The sequence below is a fragment of the Chanodichthys erythropterus genome, chromosome 12 (genome assembly GCF_024489055.1).
Source record: "Chanodichthys erythropterus isolate Z2021 chromosome 12, ASM2448905v1, whole genome shotgun sequence".
Lineage (NCBI taxonomy): Eukaryota > Metazoa > Chordata > Actinopteri > Cypriniformes > Xenocyprididae > Chanodichthys > Chanodichthys erythropterus.
Genome location: NC_090232.1, coordinates 4661079 through 4685977, shown reverse-complemented (window position 1 = coordinate 4685977; position 24899 = coordinate 4661079). Strand labels below are relative to the sequence as shown.

Genomic DNA, 24899 nt, shown 5'->3' with positions numbered 1-24899 from the left:
GTTTGTGTTTCACTCACCGTCGAAGAAGAATTTGAGCTTTCTGATTGGCTGAAAGGCAGAAACAGGAACTGCTCGAGCCGCACATGAGTGTGTTGTGATTATACTGTGCGACATGAAGCGGTAAAATTCATTATTTGCAAACAATGTCTGAACTGAACGATTATTTAGAAGGTAAGATTACTTTCGAGGAGTTTGAGAGGCGGAGAGAGGAAAGAAAAGCAAAGCAAAAGGTAATATTACACTGCTTTTATTCTGTTCGAAGATTTGATCCACTCACATATTCTCGTTCCAGCTTTTATATCAATTATATAGTATGTGTATACATTATATATATATATATATATATATATATATATATATATATATATATATATATATATATATATATATATATACATACAGTGCATGTATCTCATTTTGCATTGTGATTTGGGCATTTACCACAGTAATGCACCATGGTATTGTGTGTTTTGCTTCAGGATGAGAAGGGAGGAGTGTCAGATGATGAAGATGAGGATGAAGCTGCTGATCAGGAGGATCCTGTCCCGTCCACTTCAAAACGATGTGCTAGAGAAGCACGGAAACGACAAACAGGTGGACATTACATGACATTACAAGGTTACTTTTTGTAACGCTACAGGTGAAAGGGGTAAAAAATAATATTGACATTTTTATGAAACCTCACCAAGTCTTTACTGTCATTACAACATAGCACTATGTTAAAGACTGTGTCAGAATTACACTGAACAAAATTATAAACTTTTTCATGAGCTGAACTCAAAGATCTCAGACTTTTTCTATGTACACAAGGCCTATTTCTCTCAAATATTATTCACAAATCTGTCTAAGTCTGTGTTAGTGAGCACTTCTCCTTTGCCGAGATAATCCATCCACCTCACAGGTGTAGCATATCAAGATGCTGATTAGGGAGCATGATTATTGCACAGGTGTTTCTTAGGCTGGCCACAATAAAAGGCCACTCTTTGTGCGGTTTTACTGTATTGAGGGGTCCGAAAACCAGTCAGTATCTGGTGTGACCACCATTTGCCTCACGCAATACATTTCCTTCACATAGAGTTGATCAGGTTGTTGTGAAATGTTGGTCCACTCCTCTTCAATGGCTGTGCCAAGTTGCTGGATGTTGGCAGGAACTGGAACACGCCGATCCAGAGCATCCCAAACATCCTCAATGGGTGACATGTCCGGTGAGGATGCTGGCCATGCAAGAACTGGGATGTTTTCAGCTTCCAGGAATTGTGTACGGATCCTTGCAACATGAGGCCGTGCATTATCATGCTGCAACATGAGGTGATGGTCGTGGATGAATGGCACTACAGTGGGCCTTGGGATCTCGTCACGGTATCTCTGTGCATTCAAAATGCCATCAATGAAATGCACCTGTGTTGGTTGTCCATAACACACGCCTGCCCAAACCATAACCCCACTGCCACCATGGGCGACTCGATCCACAACGTTGACATCAGCAAACCGCTCACCCACATGATGCCATACACGCTGTCTGCCATCTGCCCTGTACAGTGAAAACCGGGATTCATTCCTGAAGAGAAAACCTCTCCAAAGTGCCAGACGCCATTGAATGTGAGTATTTGCCCACTCAAGTTGGTTACGTGACGAACTGCAGTCAGGTCGAGACCCCACTGTAGTGCCGTTCATCCACGACCATCACCTCATGTTGCAGCATGATAATGCACGGCCTCATGTTGCAAGGATCCATACACAATTCCTGGAAGCTGAAAACATCCCAGTTCTAGCATGGCCAGCATACTCACCAGACATGTCACCCATTGAGCATGTTTGGGATGCTCTGGATCGGCGTATACGACAGCGTGTTCCAGTTCCTGCCAATATCCAGCAACTTCGCACAGCCATTGAAGAGGATTGGACCAACATTTCACAACAACCTGATCAACTCTCTGTGAAGAAGATGTATTGCGTGAGGCAAATGGTGGTCACACCAGATACTGACTGGTTTTCGGACCCCCTTATACAGTAAAACCGCACATAGAGTGGCCTTTTATTGTGGCCAGCATGAGGCACACTTGTGCAATAATCATGCTCCCTAATCAGCATCTTGATATGCCACACCTGTGAGGTGGATGGATCATCTCAGCAAAGGAGAAGTGCTCACTAACACAGATTTGTGAACAATATTTGAGAGGAATAGGCCTTGTGTACATAGAAAAAGTCTGAGATCTTTGAGTTCAGCTCATGAAAAAGTGTTGCGTTTATAATTTTGTTCAGTGTAATTACTAGCAGTTAGTCAAAAAGGTAATTACTTTTCAGATTAAAATTAGACTAGTTTAAGCAGTTAATGCAACTGGCCAAATAGTTACTATATTATTAATTAATTATTTAATTTAATAAATAAATTAAAAGACTAGTTCACTTTCAAATAAAAATGATCCTAAGCTTTACTCACCCTCAAGCCATCCAAGGTGTATATGACTTTCTTCTTTCTGATGAACACAATCTGAATATTAATAAAAATCCTGATGCATTCTAGCTTTATAATGGCAGTGAATGGGACCAACGAGTATGAGCTGCTTCCACCCATATCCATCCATCATATTTATAAAGGCCTTTTGGGTTAATAAAAGGTTACTAAAGCCCTTCTGAAGCAAAATGCTGCACCTGTGTAAAAAAAAACAAAAAAACATATTTAACAAGTTATGAAGTAAAATATGTAGATTCCACCAAACCTCCTTCCATATTTAACTTGCAAAGAAAGTGTAAACTTGCTTTGCGTCAAGTTTTTTCTGTAAGTTGAATAGGGAAGGCCTAGGACGTATCGTAAGCTTTTTGAACTGCGGGAGTTTTACACTTTCTTTTTAAGCTGAATACAGAAGGCGGCCATTCTAATATGCTGATTTGCTGCTCAAGAAACATTTATTATTATTATTATTATTATTATCACTGACAACTGATAATCAAATAGTTTTTGGTTACATATTCTTGCTCGTATAGCAAACATGTTTTTGCATTTGAATGAAGCATGTGGGGATCAATATTCAGTGTGACACAGCAGCATCACATCACACGTTGTATTTTGTGTGATCTCTTGACAGAGACGACAGAAGAAGGAGTGAGTCCATCTGTTCAGAGAGCTTTTGCCTCCATGATGGGAGATGGACTGGAGGAGTGTGTGGATGAGGATGAGGAGGATGAAGATGGAAAGATGGAGTGGAAAGTCATTGGAGAAGAGGACGGTGATGATGATGATGACGATGAAGATGACGCTGAAGATGAAGAGGACAACGACGGCAATGAAGTCACACCCGGAGATGTGTTCGCCTTAGAAATGGAGCTGAACCGTGAGAATAAGAAAATGATGAAGGTCAGTAGATCGCCTTGTTAGGTCAGCATTAATAATCACTGTTATTGATCGTGATACATTTGTAGCATTGATCAAATTTTAGGTTTATTCATAAGCACACTAGTCTTATTTTTATTTTTTTAGGAAAGACGTCCCCGCAGTAAGTTACCACGGGCTCTCAGAGGACTCATGGGAGAGGCCAACATCCGCTACGCTAGAGGAGACAAGGAGGATGCCATCCTGATGTGTATGGAGATCATTCGCCAAGGTGGGTTTTTGTTGTTGGTTATACACTTAGGAGAATACTAAACCATAATGAGCGTTTAATATACAGTATATACGTACAGGGCTTAATTTTTTTGCTCTCCAGCCACTGTGGCTAGTGTTTTTCCAAAGTTACTAGCCACTCAGCATTTTCACTGGCCACAGTTTTACATTGATACCATGGGGAAAACTGCCATATAGATTTTTTTAATATTATAATTTAGCAGAAGGTTTATTATGCCGCTGTCACTTTAAGAGCTGACGCACGGATCTATTATACTGTTACACATGAGTTTTCTTTCTCAACTGTTTACATTCACTTCAAACATGACTGACTGTGTTTACATGAATACTCACCAAGACCGGCATTTGACATTATTTTGTGTGTGTTTGACTGTTTAAGTGCAATAGGCATTTGAAAATAACTCAATGTAGTACTGAGAGATGCCTTTATGTGCCACACTTTGGGTGTGAGAGCAAAATCTGTGAGAAGGAGTAAAATTATGTGCAACGCGCAATCCCAAGGTGAAATTCAAGCCCTGTCACACCAACAATATTCATCTGGAGCAAATTAAACAAGTGAGTGAGAGGAGGAGAGTTTGTGTGTCAACTCATTGTCAGAGAGATGAGAGAGAGAAAGAGCAGCTGGTATTGTGTATCTCTTCTGGGGAAAATGAGTATTGGAAGCGTTTCAGGAACATGCCTGAAATGCACCTTTCATACGGATTACATAAGCAGAGAATATTTCTTTTCTATTCGAATGAGTTTGTTTAAAATTAGACATTTCAAGCTTTCTATTGATATATTTCTCATGTCTGAGACATCAATAGAAAGCTTGAAATGTCTAATTTTAAACAAACTCATTCGAAGTGAGTTTCAGTTCTTTTTTGTGACGCGCTCCAGTTCAGGGAGACATAGATGGCAGAAAGCACATCCTGTATTTTATTTATTTTACAAACGCACAATGTTTTCTTGTTATTGTGAATTTAAACAAATAAAAGTAGACCTAACCCTAACCCTTTACAGTTTTGAATGATGTATTTAAGTTGTTTCCACTGTTACCAGAAAAAAATACAAGTGATCGCGCCGGCGTCTTCGTGTCATGCCGTAAGAGCACTATACTTCAGCTTCTACACTCCACACAAACACTTGGATATGCACCTAATAATAGCCCATGCAAAGTTGTAAACAGCCATGTAAAGTTACTACTTGCATGTTTCAAATGATAAGCCATATTTGAGGCTGATGGATGATTGGCAAATTTGGATTTCCTGTCTGACACACTGTAATTACCACAAGAAACCGTTGTTAATGATCTGTCCCTTAATGGACTACATGATTTCACCATGAGTTTTTTTTTTCTTTTTTTTTCTTCTGTGACTAGCCGACAAAGTCAGCTATCGATTAGTTGAATATTAGAGGTCAGCCCTAGTGTGATATTTTTGATTTAGCCAAAAGTTGAGGTGGGGTCACTCCCACAAACAGAGCCGCAGTGTTAAAAGTTGGCACGGAATGGAAATTGTGATAATCTTTTTTTCTCTATTGTGACATATTCAAGTGAAACAGGTTCTTGAACAAGATAAATAGGGAGGACGGGACTTGATTTTGTCATTGGGGAATTGATTGGATGGTTGAGGTTTGCTATTGGTGGATCTCATGCGAGTGACAGGATGTCCCACCCTCGTGCCAGTAAATGCATCATCAGAGAAGAGAAGAGATGTCACTGCAAGAGGGAGGGGAAGTTATTTTGGTTAAAGATTATGAGGGCATATGAATTTTCAAAAAAATAATGGCATGCACACATTTATAATAAACATTGCAAATATACCATTGAAGATAAGAATTTTGATTTCAAAGTGACTTTAATTGTAGTTAAAATCAGAAGTGCAAACCCCGTCTCGTCCACCTCTCTCAGCTCCTGTGGCGTACGAGCCATTCTCCACCCTGGCTATGATCTACGAGGATCAGGGCGACATGGAGAAAGCGCTTCAGTTCGGACTGATCGCCGCTCATCTGAACCCCAGTGACTGTGAAGAGTGGGTCAAGCTTGCAGACATGTCCTTGGAGCAAGACAACATCAAACAAGCCATCATCTGCTACACTAAAGGTCTGTATACATACAGTAGATACACTACCATTCAGAAGAGGTTTCTTATGGTCACCAAGGCTGCATTTATTTGAGCAAAAACACAAAAAAACTGTGAAAATGTGTCTAAAGCATGCTGTTGCATTCCCAGCTATTAAATACGACTCTAGTAATGTTCAGTACCTGTGGGAGCGCTCCAGCCTTTACGAGCAGGTCGGGGAGCACAAGCAAGCCATGGACGGGTATCGCCGCATCCTCAGCCTGCTGCCGCCATCCGATGGAGAACAGTTCATGCAGCTCTCACGAGACATGGCAAAGTATGATATTCCCCAATGTTCTGAATCTTATGTTGATCACATATGGAAGTGGCCTCTGTTATGATTAGATTAAAATATTTAAATTGGAGTTTATGTATAAATGTAGATAATGCCATGACCATTTCTGAATGCCATACAGCTTGTATATTCTTAAACCCCGGAACTGGGCATGTTTTTATTTCAGGAGTTACTATGAGAGCAGCGAGTTGCCTTCCGCTATAGGCGTCATGGAGGAAGCTCTGGACAGACATCCTGAACTAGTCTCACATGAGTGTGTCAACATGGCTGCTGAACTCTTCATAGCCAACCATCAGCATGACAAAGCTCTAGAGGTGAGATCTGATGAGGACTAGCAGGATGGTCAGTGGCCAATAACAAAATATATAGAGCAGAAAAGGGTGCCCGTTGGCCGATATAACATTATTATATAGAAATGGATTGAATTTATTATTCATTATATTTTGCTTACTCTGGTAGTAGATTAAGAGGTTCTTAATGAAGAAATATCTATTTTTTAGCTGACATTTCGGTAATGCTTTACTTGAAGGGGTGTGCATAAGATTGACATGACACCTTTATAATCATGACATGACACGTCATGAATATGAAGGTTTTATGCATGTTTATGACAACTGTCATTAAGTGTCATTCGCTCAATTATGTCATTTTTAATGCAAAGATGACATTGTTTGAGATGTCTTTGTTACCAATACATCATAACCTGTCAGTGTCTTTGTCATGACAACTAGACATTATTTAGCTTTATGGGTTAACATTACATTAAACTGTCATGTGGTTGGTTTTGACATGAGGCCATTATGTTGAATGTTTTTCTGACCACGTCTTTTCAGTGGTACTTAAACTTGTCATTAAAATGTCATTAGGTGCTAATACTCTATCAAATAATTTTATAACAGCGTCATGATTATTAAAAAAAAAAAATTCTCCAACAGAAGGTCAGATAATAAACCATTTCAAACTTCTTAAAAAAGACGAAACTCTTTATAAAATAATGGTAACACTTTATTTTAGAGTCTTTTAACTAGTTGCTTATTACTATTAGCATGCATATTACTAGAATATTGGCTATTTATTAGTACTTATTAAATACATATTAATGCCTTATTCTGCATGACCTTTTTCTAGATTCTTAATCCTACCCAATACTTAAACTTGACAATTAACTATATTTATAAGCAGTAAATTAGGAGTTTATTGAGGGAAAAGTCATAGTTAATCATTTATATATGTGTTCCCTATACTGAAGTGTTACCAAAATAATGTAATGTGATGTTAACCCATAAAGCAAAGTTTGATAATTAATCTGCTATGTCATGTTTATGACAGGTTATGATGTATTGGTTCATGTCAAGTTATCATAACAAAGACATCTCAAACAATGCCATCTTTGCATTAAAAATGACATAATTGAGCGAATGACACTTAATGACAGTTGTCATAATAATGCATAAAACCGCCTTCATATTCATGAAACATGTCATGTCATGATTATAAAGGTGTCTTGTCAATCTTATGCACACCCCTTCAAGTAAAGTGTTACTGACATTTTAATGCACACATGATGCAAGATGACTCCCCTTTCCCCTATTGTATTCATGTTAATGTAAATGTTTAAATCTATGTGTCTGCAGGCACTGGTGAAGTTTTGTGGCATCGTTCTGAAAAGACAGGAGAAGGAGGAGACGGAGACTGCTGACCAGACGCCTGCACAAGATAAAGAAGGAGAAGAGAAGAAAGAAGACTCGGAAGAGGAAAAAGGTGAGACGAAAGAGATGAATATTCTTTCATAATGTGTACTGAAGTACCACAGAGCTGTCTAAAAATACAATAAAAATAAGTTTAATAACAATACAATAAAAATATATTTTCATGGTATACCATATATATATTCTTTGCTGTCTTTGCAATGTAGAGCTAGTTTTGTAGGACTAGGCTGATAATAATATGATTAATCATAAAAAAGCATTATAAACACATTGCTGACATGTTTTTAAATGCATAGGGAAAATCTTAGAGGTGGTGATTCCTGATGATGTTCCAGTCGACATCAGAGTGAAGATGATGGTGTGTCTCATCCACCAGCAAGTCTTCAAACCTCTGGATGTAAGTAGATTTCTACACATACACAAGCTCTCATTTATATAGCTGTAGCTGTATTACAGAAACTTCCTATCTTAATTCTTGACTTAAAGGATTAGTTCACCTTCAAATGAAAATTAGCCCAAGCTTTACTCACCCTCAAGCCATCCTAGGTGTATGTGACTTTCTTATTTCTGATGAACATAATCAGAGTTATATTAATAAATATCCTGATGCATCCGAGCTTTATAATGGAAGTGAGCAGGATGGAGTATGAGCTGAAGAAAAGCGTCTCCATCCATCATAAACATACTCCACACGGCTCCGGGGGTTAATAAATGCAAATAGATGCAAAGCATTGCCTTCTATTTTAAGCATCATATTTGTGTAATATTGTTCAATTTGCATTTATAAATAAAATGCTGTTTTCACATTCAAAAGGGATCATTTTAACATATTGCAAATGAGCGAACACACTCAAGAATCTTCCAGATGAAAGTGTGCGCTGATAGAATAAATGTGTCGGGGGATGTCATTTATGTTTGATTTTCTTGCCTGTGACATTTTGTCTGCAGCCCATGCTGACGTCTCTGATGGAGCAGAGCCCGGAGGAGCTGGGTGATTTGTATTTGGATGTGGCCGAGGCTTTTATGGAAGAGGGCGAGTATAACTCCGCCTTGCCTCTGCTCTCCGCCCTCGTCTGCTCGGAGAGATACAACCTGGCGGTCGTTTGGCTCCGACATGCAGGTTGCAACTTTTTTTTATTGGATATTAAAAAAGTCTGCCGTTATAACAGTAAAATGTCTTGTTCTGGTCAAGAACTGCCTATTTAAACAGGAAATGGATTGTGATTTGCTTGTTTGCAGAGTGTCTAAAGGCACTTGGTCATTTGGAGGTTGCGGTGAAGAGCTACAGTAAGGTTGTTGAAATGGCTCCATTGCATCTAGACGCCCGTCTGGCGCTATCCACCCTCCAGCAGCAGTTGGGCCGACCCAACATGGCCCTCGAGGCCCTGGAGCCCATGTATGATGCCGAAACCCTTGCACAGGACTCTTCTGCTGCCCAGCAGGTGTGTGTATATCATAGTCTTGTGTTTATGGTGTAGACACAGGGTTATGTTAGTGCTTGTGTACAATCGTGTGTGATGTTTTTCAGGAGCTGAAGCTGTTGTTGCATCGCTCGACCCTCCTGCATGCTCAAGGACGCACTGATGATTACATAGATACTGTATTGACCATGCTGTCCATGCTTCTTAAGGTCAGATTCTGCACTCTTGACTGCGCTCAGTGTCTGATAGTTATATAAAGAGAGCAGTGTGGCTTGTGGGTAATATAATACAGTATATAGATAGATGTACACAAAACACCTGAAATTACAATGTACACTACTGCTCAAAAGTTTGGGGTCACATTTTTCATTTTCATTTTTCATGGTTTTGAAAAGTCTCTTCTGCCCACCAAAGCTGCATTTATATTTGATCAAAAATACAGTAAAAACTGTAATATTGTGAAATATTATTACAATTTAAAATAACTTTTTTTATATTTGAATATATTTAAAAAATTTAATTTATTCCTGTGATCAAATCTGAATTTTCAGCATCATTACTCCAGTCTTCAGTGTCACATGACCCTTCAGAAATCATTATTATACGTGGAAGCTTTTTTCCACCATGGAATAAAAAATAAAAAAGGTAATTGCGACTTTTATCTCACAAATTTGACTATTTTTCTTGCAATTTTGAGATGTATACTCGCAAAAAGTTGTGAGATATAAAGTTAAAATTGTGAGATATAATCAGAATTGTGTGATATAAAGTCAGAATTATGTGATATAAAATCAGAATTACGTGATATAAAGTCAGAATTACGAGTTATAAAGTCAGAATTGCGAGATATAAAGTCAGAATTGCGAGATATAAAGTCAGAATTGCGAGATATAAAGTCAGAATTGCGAGATATAAAGTCAGAATTGCGAGATATAAAGTCAGAATTGTGAGTTATAAAGTCAGAATTGTGAGTTATAAAGTCAGAATTGTGAGTTATAAAGTCAGAATTGTGAGTTATAAAGTCAGAATTGTGAGTTATAAAGTCAGGATTGCGAGATATAAAGTCAGAATTGTGAGTTATAAAGTCAGGATTGCGAGATATAAAGTCAGAATTGCGAGTTATAAAGTCAGAATTGTGAGTTATAAAGTCAGAATTGTGAGTTATAAAGTCAGAATTGCGAGTTATAAAGTCAGAATTGCGAGATATAAAGTCAGAATTGCGAGATATAAAGTCAGAATTGCGAGATATAAAGTCAGAATTGCGAGATATAAAGTCAGAATTGCGAGATATAAAGTCAGAATTGCGAGATATAAAGTCAGAATTGCGAGATATAAAGTCAGAATTGTGAGTTATAAAGTCAGAATTGTGAGATACAGTCACAGTTGTGAGATATAAAGTCAGAATTGCGAGATATAAAGTCAGAATTGTGAGATATAAGTCAGAATTGTGAGATACAGTCACAGTTGTGAGATATAAAGTCAGAATTGTGAGTTATAAAGTCAGAATTGTGAGTTATAAAGTCAGGATTGCGAGATATAAAGTCAGAATTGTGAGTTATAAAGTCAGAATTGTGAGTTATAAAGTCAGAATTGTGAGTTATAAAGTCAGGATTGCGAGATATAAAGTCAGAATTGTGAGTTATAAAGTCAGGATTGCGAGATATAAAGTCAGAATTGTGAGTTATAAAGTCAGAATTGTGAGTTATAAAGTCAGAATTGCGAGATATAAAGTCAGAATTGTGAGTTATAAAGTCAGAATTGTGAGTTATAAAGTCAGGATTGCGAGATATAAAGTCAGAATTGTGAGTTATAAAGTCAGAATTGTGAGTTATAAAGTCAGGATTGCGAGATATAAAGTCAGAATTGTGAGTTATAAAGTCAGAATTGCGAGTTATAAAGTCAGAATTGCGAGATATAAAGTCAGAATTATCTTTTACGTTTTTTTAATTCTGTGACAGAAACAAGCTTCCTTTCTAATATGCTGATTTGCTGCTCAAGAAACATTTTTCTATTATCAATCTTAAAAAACGTGCTACTTAATATTTTTGTGGAAATCGTGATACTTTTTTTAATGAATAGAAACTTCAAAAGAACAGTATTTGTTATAGAAATTATAAAAGTCTTTACCATCACTTTTAATCAATTTAATGCATCCATGCTGAATAAAAATACTTACCACAAACTTTTGAACGGTAGTGGATTTTACATAATATTTACTGTTTTTGAGACATTTGTGACCACTTACTCACTGATACAGTACATCAGTCTGTATTTGATCAATGCACACATTCATCTGTCTATATATAAAAAAAAAAACGCTTTTATTTATTGATTTTCTGATTTATTGTCTATATTTTATTGAACAGCCTATGTTGGATTATAATCATTTAATATCAAATATAATTGTCTAGTATTGGTCTGTAACCAATTAATTGGCTGATATTTGTAGCCACCATTTGCTCTACATACATTGTCTATATCAGATTGATCATGTTATTTTTTATTAATTGACATATATCAAATTGAGCCCATTAATTGGCTATTATTGCCTATATTCTCTACTGTATATCTGAATAATCATTATATATTAAACTATATCTGATTAATTGGCCTATATACAATTGAATCAGCATTTTAGTATTGTGGATATGCTATTATATATATTTTTACAAATATTTTGAATTACATTTTTATTTTTATATTTCCTGTTTTCAATTTAATTTTAGTTAGTTTTAGTCATTTTTCTTGTGTTTTTGTCTTTACTATACCACTAGTAGTTCATTCCTACTCTCTGACTACCAGGTTTAGGAGACATTTGACTCAAAATACATTCTCTTCATCTCAAATTTGTGATGTGGTTGTGTTTTCTTGTTTTGTGAAGGTGGCGATGGTGAGGGCTCAGGTGTGTGTCGTCTCTGATACATCCTCTGGTGTCAAACATCTGAAGCTTATAAAAGTGTCCCGCAACAAACTGACGGAGATTGATGACCAGGAGGCAGCTTATCTGGATGTGACGGGTAAAGCACATCAGATGTGACTACACTGACGCTTATTCATTGTGCCATTCCCATCGAACTGCTGTCCTAGGACTTTACGATCACACAATGAATTGTATGATCAATAATATTTACACACTACAACCCAGCAGCAGTCGAGTGAAATTAAACCAGCTCTAAACGGACTAAAAAAACAGACATCTGGGTTCATTAAAGTCAACAAAAATTGGTCCTCCTCTGAAACATCTTACCTTTTCATTTGACCTTTTCCAAGTCTTCTAAAGTATGTCTTTCTCTCTAAGGTAAGACGAGCGTCCTCTCTCGAGACGACTGGTGGAAGCTGTTACTGCGCTGTTTGGCCGTGCTGTGTGAGTTGAAGCGCTTTACTGAGGCCGAGTTATTAGTCGACTCCAGTTTAGAGTACTACTCCTTCTACGACGACCGCGTCAAGCGCAAAGAGCTTGAATACCTCGGCCTGTCCGCCGCCTTCCTCGACCACAACTTCCGCAAAGCTTATGACTATATAAGGTCAGTCAGTTGGACACTAAATCCGTCTACATAAACATCCTATATAAAATCATTCATCGATTCAAAAAGTCATGTTACTCTCTTTGAGAGTGTGTTTATGCAGTGTTTTGGGTAATTTGATTTATCGTTGTACCATGTTTAAAACACAGAATCATACATTTTCCCCACAAATATTATTTACATTGATGGTAAATGCAGGATTATGTGTTTTAAACATGTTGTCCTTTATCAAAATTATTCCAGTAATTTTTCTGTATTATGCACACCAGACAAGTAATTTGGCAAATATCACTTTTTAAAAAAAACCAAGCTTCTGTGCACATGCACACTCAAACACGCAAATCTATAGACTAAACATGTAAATGAACCGCAAGAATGCATTAAAGGTATTCGTTTTTTCAGTAGGAAAGGTGTCATTTAAACAGCCCCTAAAGTAATAATTAACAATTGTTACAACGGAAGTGATTCAATCAAAAACCAAATTTAGCTCGATAATAATTTTCCTTTTGTCACTGTGAAGCTGCTTTGAGACAATGTGTATTGTGAAAAGCGCTATATAAATGAAGATGACTTGACTTCTTTATTCTGTGTATTTTGGCTATTTAGATTTATCATTTTTAAAACTCATGTTTAAAACATTGTCCAACAAAATTGTATTTTTTTTTGTGGTTAATTAATTATTACTTCTATCTATCTATCTATCTATCTATCTATCTATCTATCTATCTATCTATCTATCTATCTATCTATCTATCTATCTATCTATCTATCTATCTATCTATCTATCTATCTATCTATCTATCTATCTATCTATCTATCTATCTATCTATCTATCTATCTATCTATCTATCTATCTATCTATCATATATGTATGTATATATATATATATATATATATATATATATATATATATATATATATATGTGTGTGTGAATACAGAATTTCAAAGTTTTTAAAAACTGATTATATATGCAAGTTTTTATTATTACTTTTATAATTATTTTTGTGTGTGTATATATATATATATATATATATATATATATATATATATATATATATATATATATATATATATATATATATATATATATATATATATATATATATATATATATATATATATTGATTTATTGATTTATTTATTGATTTATATACTTGCATAAATAAGATTTGCATTATATATATAATTTATCCTGCTCAGAATACAGAATTTCATGTTTAAAACACAGAATCCTGCATTTTTTTTTCACATAAATAAATTCAATTTTAGTGGAAATTGTGGAATTCTGTGTTTTATACATAATAATGTGTTTTTAAAAACTATATATATATATATATATATATATATATATATATATATATATATATATATATATAAAAATTATAGTTTTTATATATTTATTATTTATCCTGTTCAGAATACAGAAGTTCATGTTTAAAACACAGTATCCTGCTTTTTTTTTTCTTTTTTTTTTCACATAAATAAATTCAATTTTGGTGGAAATTGTGGAATTCTGTTTTAAACAAGATAAAAATATGATGAAATTAGCCAAAATACTGCATAAACAAGCACACAAGGGGAAGAACGTGTAAAACTCAATATAAACTGGTCCTTTTTGAGAAACAGAGGGTGGAAAATGAAATCTGAGGCTCAATTTTTTTGTTATTTGATTGCAAGTTGCTATTTAAGTGAATTTAGTGAGCATTTGTGCTTCTTTCTCAGTAGAGAATACTTAAAACATACTGCATCTGTTGCAGGTTGATGTTAATGGACAATGTGGAACGGACTCAGCTGTGGAACGTGTTTAATCAGGTTACCCTGCACTCTCAGGATGCCAGACATCATCGTTTCTGTCTGCGTCTCATGCTCAAACACCCCGATAACCATGCGCTCTACCTTCTCAATGGACACACCTCGCTGGTTTCTGGGACTTTCAAGCATGCACTCGGTATGGTTTAGACACAAAACCATCTCCTAAGGCACAATTCTGGTGTTTATTGCTGGTATTTTATTTGCACATAAGCTTAAATGGCATAATTAGTTTTATTATTATTGACATCATTATTTTATTCTACTTTGTCTTCTCTGAGTAGGTCAGTACATGCAGGCGTTCAGAAACCAGAAGGACCATCCTCTTCATAGTTTGGTTGTTGGTCTCACGTTCTTCCATATGGGCTGTCAGAGGTTTGTCATGAAAAGGCATCCCCTCGTTGTGCAGGTATTTTATATATATTATATTATTTCTAATTGTTCAGTTATTTAGTATAATTTTTTTAATGTAATATTCATACATTTTACATTTTCATTTACTGCTGAATTAAATTTGAAAAAGCATTAAATTACAGATTTATGTATGTGTTTACTTCCCAGACAGTAATCTGTGTAATCTTGAATCTGTGTGTGCATATATCACATATTTTGGTTGTTCCTCAGGGTTTCTCATTCCTGTGGCGCTATGTGGACCTCAGAGGTCATTGTCAAGAGTCTCTGTATAATCTTGGTCGGGCTTTACACCAGCTCGGACTCAGTCATTTGGCCATTCACTACTACGAGAAAGCCCTTGCCCTCCCCCCACTCAAACTGGAGGTAAGACGCTTTCACTTTAATGTGTGTTATCCACCATAAATCTTTAAAGAAACATCTCAGATTCCCAAAACATTGTAAACGATTTGGGGAAAACCCACAAGACACACTTTCAAAGGCTCTATACTGTATATATGCATATTTATCTATGCATTAATAGGCTGTTTTAAATGCTTTGTGAAATCTCTTGTCATTTTAAGGGGATTGATGATGATCAAGTGGACTTGAGAAGAGAGATTGCCTACAATTTATCTCTTATTTACCAGGCCAGTGGAAATAAGGAGATGGCCCGCCATGTCATCTATACTTACTGTACCGTCTGACTCAATGAGCCGTCATTCTCACAGCTTCCTTTTACAAATGTACAAAATATGTTATTTTTACTGTATTTTCTTTTCAATAAAATAATTTATAATATTCATGCAGTGTTTGAGTTGTTTAGAAAATTAAAGAATTTTATTTATATATATATATATATATATATATATATATATATATATATATATATATATATATATATATATATTACAGTACAGTCCAAAAGTTTTGAACCACTAAGATTTTTAATGTTTTTAAAAGGTTTCGTCTGCTCACCAAGGCTACATTTATTTAATTAAAAATACAGTAAAAAACAGTAATTGTGAAATATTTTTACAATTTAAAATAAATGTTTTCTATTTGAATATATTTCACAAAGTAATTTATTCCTGTGATGCAAAGCTGAATTTTCATCATCATTGCTCCAGTCTTCAGTGTCACATGATCGTTCAGAAATCATTCTAATATGCTGATCTGCTGCTCAAGAAACATTTAATGTGTACAATTGTACAAAATATTTGTGTACAATATTTTTTTTCAGGATTATTTGATGAATAGAAAGTTCAAAAGAACAGTGTTTATCTGAAATCTAATCTTTTGTAACATTATAAATGTCTTTACTGCCACTGATTTAATGCATCCTTGCTGAATAAAAGTATTCATTTCTTTAATTTCTTTTCAAAAAAATAAAAATAAAAATTCTTACTGACCCCAAACTTTTGAACGGTAGTGTATAATGCTACAGAAGCTTTGTATTTCAGATAAATGCTGTTCTTTTAAACTTTCTATTCATCAAGGAATCCTGAAAAAAAAAGAAAAAAAAAAACTGTTTTCAACATTGAAAATAATCATAAATGTTTATTGAGCAGCAGATCAGCATATTAGAATGATTTCTGAAGGATCATGTGACACTGAAGACTGGAGTAATGATGCTGAAAATTCAGCTTTGCATCACAGGAATAAATGACTTTGTCAAATATATTTAAATAGTACACAGTTATTTTAAATTGTAATAATATTTCACAATATTACTGTTTTTTACTGTATTTTTAATTAAACAAATGTAGCCTCATGGTGAGCAGACGAAACTTCTTTTAAAAACATTAAAAATCTTAGTGGTTCCAAACTTTTGGACTGTACGGTGTATAAATCCGTAATACTTTATATTCTTCTACACACTTTTCTGAAGTTAATTCAGCTCCAAGCAGTTTCCGTTCACACTTTGTTTTATAAGTAATTCAGCCGTAGGTGTGCCAACTCTTTTGTAAGCAAAGTTATTTTATTACAGTGCTTGCAAAGTGCAAACTTACCAATTAAAGTACTTTCAGTTCCTTTAGGGAATGCAAATCAAGATTATTATTATTAGTTTCCAGTAGTAATCCCCTTGGCCACTGTTCACTTCCTATGTGTGAAATGAAGTTCAAGTCACCTTATTGAATCGGTTCTTTAGGGTGATTCATTTACATGAATTGTGTCCAATCAAACTATTCAGTGGCTCCTTTGCTTGGAGTCGTCTCTCAAAAGTGTTTCAACGAGTTGTTTTCACAAGTGTTCACACTTTTCGACCGTTTATTCAGGATGTTTTTGTATTATTCTGTCTGCCCAATTTTCCTTTCAGGCGTTCCCGAAGCTGCATTGCTGATTTTAGCATTTCACCATGGGTGTTGTATTTTTCAAGTACAATTTTAAACTATTTTTAAGTTAACACTCCTTCGTAATATATGAAAACCGTTCTGTGTGAACAACAGCTTTTCGAATCGTTCAGAACGAATCATTCAAAAGAACCGGTTCAGCAGCACGTTGACTCGTTCAAACATCACAACAGTGCGAGTGAACGCCACCCTCTCGTGCGCTGCGCGTCTGTGGGCTGGTGCTCAAAACAAAAGCAGACGCAAAGCCCGTGGAATTAATCCAGCACAAATGCAAAGCAACATTCATCTCTTGCGCGTTCAGATAAAGCTGTACGCCTGGCCGCGCGCACGTTTTTGTTCGGGTGCGAGTGTTTTCAGTGGGTATGAGGTGGCATAGCGAATACGGGGTCTTTGTAAATGAATAAAATATGAACGCGGCTGGATCCACACTGGCACACCGCGCGCACGGACGCAGACCGACACTGCGCAGTAAATATCAGCTGGGCTGGGTTCGGGCTGGTTCGGTTGGGTCGTGGTTCCGTTGAGACGGAATGTTTAGGTAGAAGAGGAGGAAGGAGCGCGCCTGACCCGAACAGAGGCCCTCAGCTGCGCACATCAGCTGTTCCGAGCATCCCGGTGTGTTTATTTGAGCTTTCTCAATTCATCATCACCTTTATTTGACGGTAAGTGACATGTTTACCTACATGGGGATTTCATTTAGATTTACTACCGAAATAGTCATTAAAAGCAATCTGTTGGCAAATGCATTAACCCACACATTACCGTTGATTCTAATGGATAATTTGTATGTTACATTTAGCTACTTAAACATCTTATACACTAAGTGCACTTTAAATTGCATTTCAGATAATCGGTCCCCCAGATGCCACAGGTTCTGTTTCTGTTTTGTATCCTTAAACCAACTATTAAGCACCCAGAACCTGTGGCATTTGAGGGCCGGTTTCTCTGACATTCAATTCTAGACGCATTTAAAGTTGCTCTTATTGCCTAAAATGTAGTGTAGATTGTGGTGTGGTGCATCAAAATAGATGCATTTGCTATAAATACTGACAAGACTTATTGTGTTTGTGCTTGAACTACAAGTAACCGTAACAATAGATGTTTTTCGTGCACATGTTTATCTCTGTGTGGATTTCATTTGCTGAAATATTGATTGCCAATGTGGTATGTCCATGGTTTTGCAATATAATTAGCATAGACTCTTTAGAATATTGATTCATATGAGGGGGAAAAAACATGAATATTATACTTTAAGGTTTATTTTATATGGTAGGTGTAGCTAGAATTGAATGTCAGAGAATTTATCCCTCAATTTTTTTTTTTTTTTTTTTAAATGTTTGCTTGACCCAACTATAAGTGATGATATATAGTTGAAAGCTGGTTATTTTTCATGCAAATGTCAAGTAAATCACTGCCTTACATCATCATGTATGTATGCATATTTTATTTTGGTTTTATTCACAACATTGATTGCCAATGTGGCATGGGCATTAAAAACATTATGAAAATGTGTAATAATAATCAGCATATTTTCCTTTGGGTATTGATGCAGCAGCTTTCATTTTTATGCATCGCATCTGGTACGTTGGATTTTACTTTTTATGTCAACAGCTTCAAACAGAACTGGGTTGCATTGCATGTTGCATTTAAATAACATTATTTATTTCAGTAAACTTAAGTTTATGTGCCTAAGGTTAAGTCAGTGCCATTTAGTTGAGTCAGGTTAGCGTTCTTAATTTTTTCCAAAACTATTAAGTTAAATTTAGTTTAGTTTATTTCATGAACTATATATTTTTATATATATATATATATATATAACTTTTACAAATCTAATCTAACAAGAATAATCTTTACAAATCAAAGACTCTTATTCTTAGGTGTTGAAGATGGATTTGTTACATTCATGGCATAAAATAGTTGTTTTTTTATTATTAAAAAATCTTTAATTGTTGTTAGCAGGTTCTCAACCCAAGCACATGTAGAGCATTCACCACAATGCTAACCTCCAAAAACACTAACTTAATAGAAACTCTTTTAAATATAAACAGAAAAGAATATTAAGCATTAACATGTCTTCCAATTTTATCATCTTGATTAAAATAAAGCATACATTTTATTTCAACCTTTACTCTCCCTATCCATCCGTGTGCAAAGCATGATGGGAAGGGGAAATCCTGTTCCTAGTTTTAGCATTTATGTACGCAAATGGATTAAGTAAAGTGGTTGAAAATAGTGTTGGATTAACTTAATTTGCTTAAGTAAATTGAACGAGAATCAAACGTTATTTTGGCCTACTTAATTAAAACATGTTCATTAAAAATGAAAATATTGAGTTGAGCCAAAACACAACTGTTTCAAGTCAGTTTAAAGGTACAATTTGTAAAATTGCCGGTGACTGTTTCATAATAAAAGTCCCGCTGCTCGTGAGGCGTGTGTTGATCAATCGCTCCAGCTCCTCGTTCAGCTCCCGCAACACTCGGTCCTGCTCTGCTTCATACTACAGTAACGTTAATAATCGCATCCACGAACATGAGTTCTTCCAGACTCCAATCCCTATTCTTTTGCACCGTCCGTTGAGATGGAGACCACATGTCCCAAGTTTCCACTCTAAAACTTTACGTCATCAAACTAGGCCTTTGTTTTGAATAGGCTTCTAGCGACCTCTAGCGGAAAAAAATATCACAAATTGTACCTTTAACACAATGCAATTGTTTGAATGAGAAACCTAATAAAATGGTGTTAAATGAAAATGAAAATAAACAGAACATTGTAAAATCATTTTTTGAGCAAATACATGTTCTAGTTCTTAGGTTCTAAAACAAACTTCCGGGTTCTTGAATTGATTCTGTATGAATCTTTGGAGACGAAAACAGTTTTTGATTGTTCTTTATAAGTTTTCAGATAAGTTTATGGCTTCCTGGTTTGTTAAAGAAAAAGAAGAAGAGAAAACAAAGTTTCTTGTAGAACTTGAGATGGTTCTTTCAGGCTTTAAGGTTAATATATTTAATTGTGAGAGGAATTGCACATGGTCTGGGTTTCCTATTGATTGCTTTTGTTTTACATTGTGAGTTTTTAATTGTCGAATCAGATGCTTTTATGGTTAAAAAATGTCCAAAAAAGTAATTCAGACACGCCTAGAAGAAAGTTTCCTTTTCCAAGACTAGTTTTCGTCACCAGTAATGAGGTCATATAAAGCTTTGCTTTGAAGAGCAGCTCCAAAATCCCACTTCAGGACTATTTAGACCATCTATGTGATCTGTGGATTAAATGACACAGTTAAAGCTGGAGGCTCAGTCATTAATGCCTCGCCTCAGACTCAATTTCAGGATGGCCTGGTTCTCGTTCAATCCAATATTTACCTCTCTAAAAGGCTCAATGGTTACATATCCATGCAGATTCATTCCTGAGAGCCGTCCAAGTGTTGTGTGCTTTGCAAAAAATTCCTTGGTGTTCTTTTGGACTTTTAAAATGGCTAGACTCCTCAGGTTTTCCTGTTTAATTTAGCACCTAAAAGGCAGAGACGTCTTTGGGCTTTGCAACGTTTGATCAAATCATCTTGATTTAAGTATTGATTCTTCTCTGTGGGTAAGGATGTTATTGGACATCGGATTAGACAGTCTTGGATGAATAATAGCAGAAGCTATAGGTGGAGACAGAGTGAGTCTGATATGATTGGACAGTAAAAGCGGAGATATGGTTTGAGAAGGCTATAGAGATGAGCAGACAATAGAAACTGAAGGAATCGATTCGGCTTGTTCTTTATTGGCATGGCAAATAGTTAATTGGGTATATTTACTTTTTATTGCATGAGCAGTTAGAATTAGCTGTGCACAATAGTAAAAATGACTTTTGGTGGTCCAGATGGTAATGATCAAATAAACTGATAATGTGTTTGTGTTCTGGCTATAGGCTGGCAAGAATATGGTTATTCACATTTTATGTTGTTTTACTTCCTCCACTAAGAGATTGACATCCATTGAGGAGGAGGTTGTGTAATATTATTTTAAAAGTTACGTTCAAGAAAAAACTTTGGATAAAGTCGTTCACAAGCCGTTTCACTTCCATAATGTGGTAAATTTCTAAGTAAAAAAAGAATAATAATATCAATAAAATGTAGAGCTGGACTTTATTTTTTTCTTTTAGGCAACAATTGATTGATCAAACATCAAGCATTACAACTTCCCATCATTATAATTCCATCATTCAGTTCTGAAGTGTTTTGCATGTCAATTGTTTTGTCAAAGTCACATAAGGTGATACCCGCTAAGCCTGTCTGAGTTTCATTAACACGACCTGACTTGGCCTTATTATCTTGCAGAATCAGTGTGCCATCGCATCAGGTACTGCTTTGTCACACATTTATAGTGTTTATGGGCTTTTAGTTGTGATGTATTTGGAGTTTAAATGTACCATTCAAAAGTTTGAGGTTGGTAAGATATTTTTTTTTTAAAGAAAATTATACTTTTATATAGCAAGGACACTTTAAATTGATCAAAAGTGACATTTAAAGACATTAAAGAACAAATGCTGTTCTTTTAATTATACAGTTGCTTAAAGCCAAACAACAGATTTATAATTACATTTAACTCATTAAATGTTTAAATAAAAATGGCATGACTCTTAAAGTTAGTTTCTGATGTTAGCCAGTGTTTGTTCTGTAGTTTTTGTGTGAATGAAATTGTTTTGTTGGTGGTGTTGTGTTTGGTTTGGGCAGTGGTTCCCAAACTAGGGTATGTGAGGTACGCACACAATATGCTGCATTTTGCCAACCCCACTTTAAAAATAACATTAAAACTGAACATGTATTCCTAACAGGCAAAATGCCATCTCTAGTTAAAAAACAGGAAAACGATAGTGCCTGTAAAAGGTCAAATACATGACATCCGATCTAATTACCTCATCTGTTGCGGTCAAAACTGACTGCATCCATCCATACAAGCAGCTTGTATAGTTTTATTCTTGTATAGTAGTATAGTTTGCTCTGTTTTGCAATGAAATAATAGTTTCAACAAAAGCCACAGCAGAACTGTTTTACATCTCCAAGCAACACACAGCAGTGTTTCATTAGTGAACGAATCTGCGGCTTATAACAAATTGAGAGAGTCAATGATTCAATGACTCGTACATAAATTCAGCCACTTGCTTCGATACTGAATGACACGCATGACTCACTCATTAAGACCACTACTGGTGGTTTTGTATTGCTTTGTTTTACCATCATTTCATATTTCTATATTGAACTTTTTTTAATTCTTATTTAAAACATTGTATAACATTGTTTATGCCAGTGTAACTGCATCCCTGCCTCCACTGAGCAGCATTAAACAGTGTGTAAATAAATACATCTAGATGCAGCTTGTGCCACTGCAGAGCACAGATGGCTTTTGTTGGTAATGATTCAATTTGATTGAAATAATTGATTTATGTATTGCTTTATTTATAATAGAATTTAAAGAATGCCTAAGGGGCACACCACTCTTAAAAGTTTGGGAACCACCACAATTATATTGTCTAATGATTTATCTCGTTGCTCCTGGTCTCTGTCAAAACAGACAATAAGCTGGAAAAAGTAAATAACCAAGGGTATTTACATGCACCTTTCCTGTGATGAGTTTGAGATGTTGTCAGATGTTCCAGTTGCCTATGGATATAATTATTTATTCTAGTTTGAAACAAGTAGTTGATATATTTGATTTAAATGAGTAAAACCTGGTCATTGAATATAAAATAATATACAATTAAAATATCTGTTTTTTCTGAAAATCCCTGGAGATCTTCTGGACTTTAGCCCTATTCGGACAGGATTAGTTTTACGTGGGGAGGTGGAGTAAAGTAATTTTACCTCAGGATGTCTAATATTAATTGGCCAATTTGCACGGGACAAGACATCTCAGTAAAACTAGCTGAAGTGGGAGGGGTAACTCGATTTACGCACCGCCGCCACCTCCCTGTCGTCACATGGGTATACGTTGCTTCCTGATACAATGTGCGAAAACGCCTATAAACTAAATATATAAACTATAAATAACAGTTAGGTCCGATTTATTAATTAAATTCTGATTGGATTATGATGGTAATAGGCACTTAGCTAATGATAAAATTAGTTTTCTTCTTTTTGCTCTGAATGGTATGTAGAAAAAACTTGAGGTTTGCCACAGACTTGTCCCACCACCTACAACACAAATGACTGTTTCTTCAAGTGCTTCCATGCTTGAAAAACTACTTTTAAACAGGAAATGACGGAATTTTACCATACATATTTACAGCGGGTCTATTCGAACTGGATTAGTATTACCTGAGGTAATTTTTCCAGACCTTTTTACAGAAGGTAAAAGTCGCCGTAATCTTTACTGACATTGTCCGTAATGATTACCGAGATGGCACATTCGGACGGGACTAAAATCACTGAGAAGCTCTGGTAATAATTACTTTACCCCCACCTCCCCATGTAAAACTAATCCCGTCCGAATAGGGCTCTAGAGTGTTATAAACATAGTGGTATTCGGCCTGAAGCTGTGAACCGCACCACTCTTACTAACTCATAAACCTTATTAAACACTCTGCCGCTAACTACTTGTCGCTCATTTTAGCCATTGACATTGAGACTACAAACTAACTTGACATTTTCATAATCGTACGTTTTGGACGATCGACATTCGAAACATACAAAATCACCACCTCATAAAATAGTTATGTTTTCCCATCAGATGAGGTCAGTGGAATGCATGTGGGTCTGTTTGAGTTTTCTGGTTGGACACCTGGTTTGCATCACTGTGACTGTGTGTGTAAGTTAGACATTTCTTGCGTCAAATGCATTGTAAGTTTGTTTCTAATTTTGTGCATTGGTATGTTTACATTGATCAGGTTTGCGGTTGGGAAGATCGTATGTCATTGTTCTTGCGTCATTGTGGTAACCATGTAAGCTTAATGTTTTATTTTTGTGTACAGGGCAATCGCAGGAAGAAGTCAAGGCTCTTTCCTGGTGCTTCCTTGAGCAGAATGCATGTGCACACACACACTTACATCACTCCGTACCCGAAATAGAATATGCATCATGGCCTATTGTTCATCCAAACAGTGCGGTCACACTGATGTGGCATTTCTCAGCCTTATTTGTCAATACAGGATGAAATATTTGTCTGATAAACCCAGATGACATTTATTGAATATTAGTCAAACGTCATTCATTCCAATTATGGAATCGGATAAGGTCAGGAATCGGATACTTGTCATAAAATTAAAATTTCTACTCCGCCTTTTGATTCCTGTGTGCACATTTTAATGTGGTTTTAAACCATTCAAGGGCAAGGAGATGCATTTTTATTTATTTTTTGCTTTCTGTGTTGGATACATCCAGAGCATACGTGCAAAAGCATATAGTGCGCGAATACTGAATTGTTCTCTTTCGCGTTTTCTTGCGCTTAAATTGACAAATACACAAAATTATGTCAAAATATCCCCATAAACAGTCGAGAAAGAAAATGCATGTGTAACAGTATATTGGATCCGTGCGTTAGGTCTTAAAGTGACAGCAGCCTAATAAATCTGAATAACTTTTGTAACTTTAATAAGGATTAATCTATATTTTATTTATAAAAAGAAATCTACGCAGTGTTATGATTTCAATTTCTGAACTTTGTTTAGTTGTGCTATTGCTAATTTGCTTATTTGT

At 35.6% G+C, this 24899-nt stretch overlaps 2 protein-coding genes across 4 annotated transcripts in view; both read left to right on the top strand.

Annotated features, from left to right (window-relative positions):
- The first annotated feature begins 25 nt into the window (after window positions 1-25).
- gtf3c3 (general transcription factor IIIC, polypeptide 3) lies at window positions 26-15635 on the top strand. Of its 2 annotated transcripts, XM_067404636.1 has the most exons (18): window positions 26-230; window positions 480-594; window positions 3087-3355; window positions 3479-3602; window positions 5514-5705; window positions 5836-6001; window positions 6186-6333; window positions 7654-7780; window positions 8025-8125; window positions 8677-8848; window positions 8968-9170; window positions 9257-9358; window positions 12031-12166; window positions 12448-12673; window positions 14432-14622; window positions 14768-14892; window positions 15108-15260; window positions 15458-15635. In XM_067404636.1, exons 1-18 carry the CDS (start codon window positions 144-146, stop codon window positions 15578-15580), a joined length of 2760 nt encoding a protein of 919 aa, XP_067260737.1. In that variant the 5' UTR covers window positions 26-143; the 3' UTR covers window positions 15581-15635. The 2 variants fall into 2 exon arrangements, with proteins under 2 accessions (XP_067260737.1, XP_067260738.1); XM_067404637.1 differs by lacking the exons at window positions 14768-14892; window positions 15108-15260; window positions 15458-15635 and having other exon boundaries at window positions 12448-12513; window positions 14432-14553.
- Window positions 15636-17413: 1778 nt separating this feature from the next.
- Window positions 17414-24899, top strand: part of hecw2b (HECT, C2 and WW domain containing E3 ubiquitin protein ligase 2b) — a 70472-nt gene continuing 62986 nt past the window's right edge. For both annotated transcript variants that reach the window (XM_067402661.1, XM_067402665.1), the window contains exon 1: window positions 17414-17889. The gene's annotated coding sequence lies outside the window, so the exon portion shown is untranslated. The remainder of the gene's footprint in view (window positions 17890-24899) is intronic.

What these genes read in the sequence shown, in the direction of transcription:
- gtf3c3 (XM_067404636.1), top strand. Translation starts at nt 144, where the DNA reads ATGTCTGAACTGAACGATTATTTAGAAGGTAAGATTACTTTCGAGGAG. An exon ending in AGCATGACAAAGCTCTAGAG is followed by an intron (nt 6,334 to 7,653) that starts GTGAGATCTGAT and finishes ATGTGTCTGCAG; the next exon opens with GCACTGGTGAAGTTTTGTGG. An exon ending in AAGTCTTCAAACCTCTGGAT is followed by an intron (nt 8,126 to 8,676) that starts GTAAGTAGATTT and finishes TTTTGTCTGCAG; the next exon opens with CCCATGCTGACGTCTCTGAT.